This window comes from Nothobranchius furzeri, chromosome 8 (assembly GCF_043380555.1).
Source record: "Nothobranchius furzeri strain GRZ-AD chromosome 8, NfurGRZ-RIMD1, whole genome shotgun sequence".
Taxonomy (NCBI): Eukaryota; Metazoa; Chordata; class Actinopteri; order Cyprinodontiformes; family Nothobranchiidae; genus Nothobranchius; species Nothobranchius furzeri.
The window spans coordinates 40199207-40209206 of NC_091748.1; the positions used below are offsets into that span (position 1 = coordinate 40199207).

The 10000-nt window shown below is 46.5% G+C and overlaps 1 protein-coding gene across 1 annotated transcript in view; it reads left to right on the forward strand.

Annotated features, from left to right (window-relative positions):
* Nucleotides 1–810: 810 nt before the first annotated feature.
* The window catches only part of pdgfra (platelet-derived growth factor receptor, alpha polypeptide), a 15200-nt gene continuing 6010 nt past the window's right edge, over nt 811–10000 (forward strand). The window contains exons 1-18 of the mRNA XM_015971683.3: nt 811–1027; nt 3037–3109; nt 3192–3473; nt 3755–4015; nt 4105–4244; nt 4884–5046; nt 5423–5615; nt 5770–5885; nt 5965–6258; nt 6335–6601; nt 7421–7545; nt 7631–7799; nt 7891–8080; nt 8207–8322; nt 8405–8531; nt 8638–8834; nt 9276–9370; nt 9568–9700. Of these exons, the coding sequence (XP_015827169.3) occupies nt 3055–3109; nt 3192–3473; nt 3755–4015; nt 4105–4244; nt 4884–5046; nt 5423–5615; nt 5770–5885; nt 5965–6258; nt 6335–6601; nt 7421–7545; nt 7631–7799; nt 7891–8080; nt 8207–8322; nt 8405–8531; nt 8638–8834; nt 9276–9370; nt 9568–9700 (2923 nt within the window). The 5' untranslated portion in view covers nt 811–1027; nt 3037–3054. The remainder of the gene's footprint in view (nt 1028–3036; nt 3110–3191; nt 3474–3754; nt 4016–4104; nt 4245–4883; nt 5047–5422; nt 5616–5769; nt 5886–5964; nt 6259–6334; nt 6602–7420; nt 7546–7630; nt 7800–7890; nt 8081–8206; nt 8323–8404; nt 8532–8637; nt 8835–9275; nt 9371–9567; nt 9701–10000) is intronic.

Genomic DNA, 10000 nt, shown 5'->3' on the forward strand with positions numbered 1-10000 from the left:
CCTAGCTGGGTGTAGTCTCTCAGCAGTGAGGCTCGATTGTAGACATGCCTGGGCATCAACAGTTGAGATCCTTTGTTTGGAGAACAAGGACACTGCTCTTTCCCCTAACATGTGGAAGTAATTGCAGCAAGCAGTTTCAGGAGTGAAGAAGAGAGAGGGGTATTACGCATCATCAGCCCCGGGGCCCTGCTCCACACACAAACGCCGGTCTCATACCTCAACTCTGCGCCAAGATAAGTGATTGACAGAGGTCCATTTTTCATCTGCTGCCCATCAGAGGACTTGAGGGGAAAGTTTTATTAATGGCTAAAATGACTTGGAAAAGCAGCTGTAAACATTTATTTTTGTTATTTTGTTTAGTGACACAAAGGGAAGGACAGACACTTTCCAGATGCTTTTAGTTTTTCTCTTTCTGTAGTAGAGCCGTGAGACAGAACCAGAGTGGTTGTACTGTGTTAGAGCGCCCTCTATGTGGATCACTCCTGCAGATTTTCTGTCTGATGCCCAAGAATGCTCTCCTCACTGCCACGCATATGCAGATAAGTGATATCCTTTAGGGCAAGTTGATGAAACATGAAGCTTTGATGAGTTCCTCATTTCAGATAAAAAATCTTCAAACAACTTTTGCCAGATTTAAATCAGTAATTGCCCATTCTTTGCAGAATTCTTCCAAAAAGACTTTTACTTTGAAAAGAAGTCCAGCGCTCGCGGGGGGGTGGGGGGTGGGGGGGGTGTGAGGGGGGCATTTCCTGAGAGTTATTTACTTAGAGCCAGATGATTACTCTTTTTTTCGGATGGGGGTTGAGAGGGGAGGACTGTAACTCTGAGTCAGTTACAGGTTTCCGTGGCTGCAGCGCAGTTGTGAAGGCGGCCGTGGATGCGTTCAGAGGCTCGCGCTCCTGCTCACAGCGCAGGATCTCTAAGGATTATTACCGCTGCAAAAGGACCCTTATCACGCCGTGTGGAAGGACGCATTCATTCTGGATATACTTACAGTAATTTAATAAAAAGAGGGATTAGTTCAAAGGTAATTGAAATATCGATTTTCATTTTGAGTTTTAGATTTTTTAGGACTGAGGAATATTTTTGAGTTTGTTTTTCGCTGCATTTATTTGAAATAAATTCAGTCAGCTGGATCTCCTTTTACAAAAGCTTATTTTACACTTTCTATTCACCAAAACCCGGAGCACCCTGTTGCGCACAACTTTTTTCAGGATCTTCGCACTGAGACGATTTTAGCGCAGACTATTATCATCTCCGTGCACCATATGGTCTCACCCCTGGACGCCGAGCGGGGAGATGGCACTCTCTTTGCTGGATAAAAGAGCTTCAGTTCGGCCCAGCTGGAGGTGTCACCTCCATGCCTGAAGGCACCATTATGGGATGCTGCCCGGTACTTAATGAGAACCACATTTTGGAGTTTTTTTTCTGGTCTGAAGAATTAAACTGGAAGCTTTGGTGAGATGAGGCGGAATGGAGAGCTGTAATGGAATTTATCCAAGAAAAAGGGGGAAAGAAGAGCTGAGTGTGTTTTTGGGAGCCATAGTGCATTTTTCTGTTACCACCTACCCCACTGTGTCACCAGAGGGGTCTTCGGGAGAAAGCTGCAGTGGCCAAACTCCCCCAACTTTGTGTATTTGTTCTGTAGTGCGCGGCTTTCCGTATGCTTGTTTTGGAAGAGATTATGGAAATTAACTAGTTTTCGTGCTGAATTGCACATCTGGGAGTTTAAATCATCTGCAAAGCTTTTGTGTTGTTGTTGTTGTTGTTTTGACATTCGCATTTGGCATTTGCACTTTTTTAAAGTTTTGAAGAGCGGGGCGCTGATATAAGCGCGGGATGCGCACTTTTACGCGCAATGGAATTCTTAAGCACAACCTCCCAACTAATGTAAATACATGAACTAAGTCAGTTAATCTTTTTAGGACAATGCGTGTGCGCAAAAACGTTAAAATGCTTTAGGCGCTTTGTGTCTGCGGATTCCCACGCGATTGTGTCGTTCTGTGTGGAGTGGGTGCTAATTATAGAGTTAACAAACCCAGGCCACCAATGGATTATTCAGACTGTTTCGGCTGAGCCAGCGCGGACAACCACAGGAAACAGAGACGGGGCCTAGATATTTGCTGTTTTAGGGACACAGAAGAAGAAACTGCGCGTCCAGAGAACCCAACCCAGAACTTGATCAACTTTGGAGAGGCGTGTTCGGTGGAATGGGCCAGAGCACATCTGATTGGAGATGGGTTGGAGAGCCTCCGATGTGTGGTCCTGGTGCAGAATTTGGTCCAGATAATTCAAAATGACGGATTAGACATTTTATTATGATGTCCCCTTACAGACTAAAAATAAACAAGTATAGACGTTTTCTTGGCGGTGGAACGTTGGCATCATTCAGAGACCCGATCATGTGATCATTAATTTGATTTGGTGATGTTGTAAAAACTCATAAAAGCCACTAAACTCGAGTCAAATAGAACAAACGTGCGATTGGAAAAATGAAGGCATCAAACTGAGGCGAGAGGAGGATGGAGAGCTCCGAAGGCTTCACGCACATGAAAGGTGGACTATGTTGCCCTCTACTGGCTACTTTAGTGAGCTGCAGCAGGAGAGATGAGATGCGATGCCTTTCAGCTCATTTCAACTCAGTTTGATCATTAAACGACTTTTCACAACAAACTCCAGCTGTAATTTAAGCAGACTGATTGGAATATAAAAGCTCCAGTAAGCAAAGTTTTAAGGCAGAAACCTGCAGCAGATCCAGAACAGGCTCACGACCTTCTGCAACAACCAGCTGGGATTTGAGAGGATAGGAAACAAACTTCTACTGAACAAACTGGATACCGCATGTGCCTCAAACCATCATCTGAAATGAAGCAGATAAATAAAGATGCCATCCATTCTATTTGATGTACATTTAAATTCTCAGTCAAGTCCTGATATCAACTTTCACTGAGTTTAGTGATTTAACTGTGGTTTCATACTGTCCATAAAACAAAAAAATGGGACGCTCCTCATACCTAAAATGTTTTGTCCTCATAGGTCTGAGCATCCATAATCATGGATGGGATGAAGACGTACTTCTTTGGGCTCATCTTTGTCGTGGTGGTTTCAGGTAAGCATCTCAAACTCAGCGGTAAATTGGTCCTTTCATCCTGACACTTTCTCTAACACAATGACCCAACCGTCTCTGCCAGTCACACCTGGACTGTCCACACCGACCATCTGGCCAAACCAGGACGAGTTGTTCCTGCAGCCCAGTTCTCCCATCAACATCAGCTGCACTGGGGACAGAGACGTGGCTTGGCTCGAACCCCTCCCTGAAGATGCTGTTGTTATTTCAGAGGGTTTCTCTTCAACTCTCTTGATTCCCAAAGCAACTGTTGAGCACACCCGTTTTTATGAGTGCACATACGTAAACCAGATTGACATAGAAGAAGAGCATGAGGAAATGGCGTACATCTACATCTTTGTCCAAGGTGCGTACACATATCAAATGAACTGTGCAGACCTCTCAGTAAAAGGATAAAAGTTAAAATATAAGAGCAAGACTATTGCAAAGAGAACCTCTTCCCATTCCAGATCTAAATTAAACATTTTATAGCATTTAAAACTAAATTATTAACATCACAAAAAATGCTAAATATTCACAGAAATGAAAAAAAAATTACATATTTTTAAAAATGCAGATTTTTACTTCTAAATTATTCCAAAAATGTTAAATGGTTTGATACAAACCACCTTCCCTCTCTACATGCAGATCCCCACATCCCCTTTGTCCCAGAGACACCGGAAAACCTCATCATTCCCCATGACTCTTTTCGGGTGATCATCCCCTGCCGTGCATCCCACCCGACTGCTTCTGTCATCCTGAGGAGCGTCCCAGCCAGAGAGAAGATCAGCAACTCCTACGACTACAAAACGGGTTTCATCGACAACCTCCCTCCTGGGCAGTACCAGTGTGAGACCACTGTGAACGGCCAGACGTTCGCGAGTGACGTCTACACTGTAAAAACCGAGGGTAGGCTCATAATAAATCAGGTCAAATGTTACAGTTTGGGTTCTTGTTAGATGATGGCGCTGGTATCTCCTCTGTGGTGGTCTCTGTAGAACTTGAGAAGGTTGAGGACTTTGAGGTGGAAGTGAAAGCCAGTGAAGAGACGTTAAGGGCTGGCCAGCCTCTCAACATCACCTGCATCGCTCCGTCTGGATCAGGCTTCCAGCAGCAGTGGGTTCACTCGAAAAAACAGGTGGGAGGCCATGATCTTTCTTCTGCCCGTTTCCTTTTTCTCTGCCGGTGCTTAACATAGTTAGTACCCTTTTGGGTGTTTAGCTAAAAAACGGTTGTCTTAAGGAGGATGTCATCCAGTCAGCTGGCTGCAGCAGGTAACCCCACATCAAAGCCAGGGATGCTGAGGCTCATGACAACTAGCTCAAGGGAAGGCAACAGTTCAAACGGTGGTGAAAAACATTAAAAAACGAAGGTGACTGGGAGACATGCAGGTGCACCTGAGCATCTAAAGCTTTTAAAGTGTTGGTTTCAAGGGTAGTTCTTCCTGTAGTTTTCTCAGACCACTGCAGCCCATTGCTGTGCTTTTTTCCTGCCAGGGATTCCTTTAAGACCTTTTCCAGAGTTAGGAAAGCAGGAAAGCAGGAAAGCTGGACACCTAACTCCTGGTTTTGGTCTCAGCTGCTTTTAAAGGACTCTGTGATCCTGATTTCTCTCCTGTGGCTCCTGTGTGTGTTTTAGTCGTTAGCATTCAGCCTTACCTGTAAAGCAGAAAATCGCTGAGCAGCCAGATTTAAATATCACAATATTTTAATTGTCTATTTTTAAACATTAAATCTTAGCTAATGAAAGCTCGTGTTATCATTTGTTTTTCTTGTAGGCTGTAAATGCAAATCAGATGAAGCAGACAGCCCCTGACTGGGTGATCTACAGCCTCAGCATCCCACGAGCCGCCGCTCAGGACAGCGGCGTGTACGAGTGCTCGGTCACACACACGGTCAGTGGAAGAACCAGAGTCAGCAGAGTGGCTGTGACTGTTTTTGGTAAGTCTCTCTGTCAGAAATGCTTTTCTGAAACCTTTAACTGCTTTCCATCAAGACAGTATTAGGCTGCTGCGTAGAGTGATGACTTACAGTTACATCATCATTCAGGTGCATTAGTGCAGTCACACGTGTGCACACGCTGGAAATAAGTTCCTTCCATCCAGCCACAACGCTGGAATTCTGCTTTTCACATCAGCCGCTGGGTTTTAAGAGATGACCTCAACAGATGTGTGTCGGGCCTCCTTTTCCCCTCGGCACTCGCCATCACCCCACCTCGTTCTCCTCCTCTCAGACCCCTCTCTTCCCTCTCCTCGACGAGTCGGTTTCTTGATGTCAGTAATGATCTGATTAGTGTCCTCGTTTTCTTTTTACCCAGAAGAGAACTCCTTTTTGGCTCTGGACCACAGCGGGATCCTCACGACGGAGTTTGTCAGCATTTTGGAGGAGACACAGTTCACCATCCTGATTAATGCCTATCCAGCCCCTTCAGTGTCATGGCTGAAAGATGGCACGGCGCTGTCAGAGAACTACTACATCTCCTCTAATTTAAGCCGCATTGAAGGGAACCGGTGAGCGAATGATAACTTTTATTTGTTTAAAGTAAACAGGAAGCTAAGACTCTGTTAACAGAAAATGAAAATGTTATAGTTGTGAAGGTGTTTTGTATCTGGTCTCCACTCTAAGCTAGCTGATGTATTCATCATTTTTATTTTCCTCTCACAGGTATGAGAGCACTCTGACCTTCCGGCACCCTCTGGAGAAAAACAGCGGGAATTACACGATCAGAGCTTGGAGCGACTCTCACACAGCCCAGTTCTCCTTCCTCCTCAAAGTGAGAGGTGAGATGAGTACATACAAGTCTTTGTGGTTTAGGATTTATGACTTATGTTTGAACCCTCAATGTTTTGTCTTTTTCAGCTTCAGCTGGATTGATGATCTTACCATCCTCAGCCCCGGTGCTGCTGCCAAATGTGGATGAGATGGTAGCGCCCCTTCACACCGCTTTTGTCTTGACGTGTCGCGGGGCAGCACATCTGGAGTGGGAGATACCGCACACTGTTCTGGAGCAGACGCAGCAGGACAGCAGCGGCCTGTATGTGACCTCCATCACCGTGGAAAAAGCAACGGCCATGCACACCGGCTACTACATCTGCTTCTACACAAACGCCACACACCACACAGAGGAGAGCAGCATCTACGTCTACGTTCCAGGTGAGGAAATGAACAAGTACTTGAGTAGTCATTTGCCATATTTCTGGTTTGGGTGACTCATTATGCTCCATCACAGATCCTGATGCCCCCTTTGTGCCATCACCTTGGCCTTTCATGAATCCCGTCCTGTCCGACCACGAGGAGATGGAGATTCCCTGCAGAGTGTCTGACCCAACAGCACACGTGACACTGCTGAACGTTGACACCCAGCAGCCTGTGCCTTGTGTTTATGACAGTAAAAGAGGGGCTTTGGGGATATTTACTGCTGGAACCTACGTCTGCAAGGCCCTCATTAAAGGAAAGGAGCACTACAGTGAGGAGTACATCGTTCACGGCTTGATAGGTGTGTGCTCCAGGGTTTCTATGATTGTTTTATAAAATATCTTTGAAAGATTTGGTTCCATGGGCCACTGACTACAAAGTCATCCTTAAAAATGTCATTACTTGAACCAAAATAAGATTAAGTTAAAGTCCCATTAGTCACCATCACACACTGGTGAAATTACATCTCCACATCTGACCCAACCCTGTGGGGAGCGGTGACCTGCGGAAGTGGCTGCGCTCAGGAAATATTTGGTGGTTTAAGCCCCCAGTCCAACGTCTTAAATGGTAAATGGCCTGTATCTTATGTAGCACCTTCTAGAGTCCTGGACCCCCCCCCCCCCCCCCCCCCCATGGTGCTTTACAACACAATCAGTTGTTCACACACACATTCACACCCTGGTGGTGATGAGCTACATTGTAGCCACAGCTGCCCTGGGGCACACCGACAGAGGTGAGTCCGCTGTACACAGGCGCCACCGGTCCCTCCGACCACCACCAGCAGACAAGGTGGGTTAAGTGTCTTGCCCAATGACACAACAGCAGCGACAGTCTGAGCGGAGTTCGAACCTGCAACCTTACAATTACGGGGTGAGCACTTAACTCAGCGTTGCCCCTTAAAGCTGAGGGTCAAGTGTGGAGGTATTGGGTCTCATTTTTGAAGTCTTTGGTATGACCCAGCCAGATTTGAACCCTCATCTCCCAGCCCCAGGGCAGACACTCAAATCGCCAGGCCACTGAGCAGCTAGGAAATCTAGCTGTTGAATGTTAGAGTGCATTGCTTTACGGCTGACACCCCAAACAAGCATGCATTTAACTGATATTGCTGATTCTGTCTCAGGCACATTGCACGTTGAACTGTCAGCCAAAAAGACAGCTCTGATGGTTGGGGACACCATCGTTGTCAACTGTCTGGCTCGAGGACCTGAGATGTTAGAAGACCACTGGAAGTACCCAGGCAAGCTGGTGAGGATGCAAGTCACTCTTTAGGGCTTTGTTTGTAAAATAGTGTCGATCTCAAAGTGCTTCATGTACCGATTGTGTTCGACAGGCTAATCGCGGCAGCAAAACCGTTAAAGAGAACAGGAAGGCTCAGGAGATCCTGTACACTCTGACAATCCCACAAGCTTCAACCAAAGACAGCGGCGTCTACTCCTGTTCGCTCACTGATATAGTCTCTACTAAGAGCCAGACGAAGGAAGTCAACATCCAAGTGTTTGGTATGAATCGCTTGTTTCTTTACTCAAAACGTAATGTTGTATTTTTTCTTTAACTGATGATAAATAATTGCTGACTTTTCCTTTCCAACAGCCAGTGAGGTCATGTCCATCCAGCCAGAGTTTAGGGAGTACGAATCTGCAGAGCTAGACGAGGTGCGGGAGTTCAAGGTGAAGATCGACTCTTTTCCAGAAGCTCGTATCACTTGGTTGAAAGACGGTAGCCCTCTCAGCAATGTGACAGCGGAGATCTCCACCAACCTGAGGCAGATCAGTGAGATCAGGTGAGTCTTCGTCAGCGGCAGCAGGTGTCGGGGTAACATTCCCATGCTTCATCAGCCCTGCTAATGAGGGTTTGGTGCTCCTGTTAGTTCTGACTGGGTGGTTGAAGCACCTTCTGTGTTGTACAGCTACATCAGTGCTCTCACTCTGATCCGGGCCAAGGAGGACGACAGTGGGAACTACACCATGCGGGTGCAGAACGGAAACCAAAGTCAAGAAGCTAGCTTCATCCTCGAGGTTAAAGGTCAGGACAAAGACCAGTTAAAGTATGTTTTCTATGCGTCCACACACTTTGTTCACATTCTGTCTGCACTCTGATGTTGCAGTGCCTGCAGTGATCGTAGATCTGATGGACCTCCACCACGGTTCAGCCACAGGCCAGTCTGTGGTTTGCATTACCAGAGGGCAGCCCACTCCTGTGGTGGAGTGGTTCATCTGCAAGAACATCAAACAGTAAGATCCGTCCTCCCCCCCGGTATTCATTCTCCAAAACATACAAGAATGCTTGAATAGATCTGGTTTGATGTTGTGTGTCCCTTTTTCTGTTTTTCTGGTTCAGTTGTGCCAATGACACATCGTCCTGGGTGCCTCTCCTCTCCAATGCCACTGAAATCACGATGGAGTCGCACTTGGATGAAGAGAGCAACCTGGAGAGCCAGGTCATGTTTGGTCATCTGGAAAGCACGCTGGCAGTCCGTTGCCTAGCAAGAAATGAAATGGCTGCTGTCAGCAGGGAAGTCAAGCTGGTGTCCAACGGTGAGAAGACACAGAAATCACATTCTCCCGGGGAAACTCTTCTTTCCATTTTTCTCAGCTTTAAACTCAGATTTACGATGGATTCTTCTAGTTTTCTCTAAAACCACAATGGGTCATGTAGCAAACCTTGTTAAGGCTCATCAGAGCTGCAGCTGTGAGATGATAGCAGGCTCAGAGTGACGCATAATTCAGGGAAGCTCTTTAGTCCATTTGGTCTTTGCAGATGAGCCAACACCCCCACCCCAATTACCCTCTTCCTGTCCTCTCTGGTCTCCTGGCCTGTCCCTCGTCTCCATCTTATGTTTCCAGCACACCTTTGGGAGGCTAGTTATCCATAAACCGTTGGGATGAAGCTGTTTTCTAAACACGCCCGTTCTTATGTAACACAAACGGATCCCTTCCAGCTTCCATGTGGTTAACGTATTCTGTATCCACAAACAGGCCCTCACCCTGAGCTGACGGTAGCTGCTGCCGTGCTGGTGCTCCTGGTCATTGTCATCATCTCACTCATTGTCTTGGTTGTTATCTGGAAACAGGTACTGTTGGGACCATCTGGCACTTTCACCCAATCACTCATTTCCTCAGTTGCAGCATTCATGCCGAGCCTGGGTTTCATGTTTTTGCTGCTTTAGTCCTAACCCTAAGTATGAGCCATGACGCGTTTCTGTCTTTGCTGCTGTTTAAAACACAAACATGAAAGCAAACGTAAATTCATTCATTCTCCGTCTTCCAGAAACCACGGTATGAGATTCGCTGGAGGGTCATAGAGTCTGTGAGCCCGGACGGCCATGAGTACATCTATGTGGATCCCATGCAGCTTCCCTACGACTCCAGATGGGAGTTCCCCCGTGACAGACTCGTGCTCGGTGAGCTTCATATCTGTTCAAACTCCTTCTGCTGTAGAATCTCCTGCAGTGACGGTCCACCCGGTACATCTAACGATGCCTTAAAGAAAGTCTCTGATAAGACAAGGTAGACTTAGGTATTAGAGTTCTGGTGACTGGGTTTGGTTTGACTCAGTGATCAAGGGAAGCACTAGGTCAAACCTGGTGACCCAAAGGTCTACAATCACTGCAGACGCTGTAACATCAATGACCAGACGGGGTATAAATGCAGACATTATGTATGTTGTTTGATTCTGAAAGAATGACCTTGTTCTTTGTTCT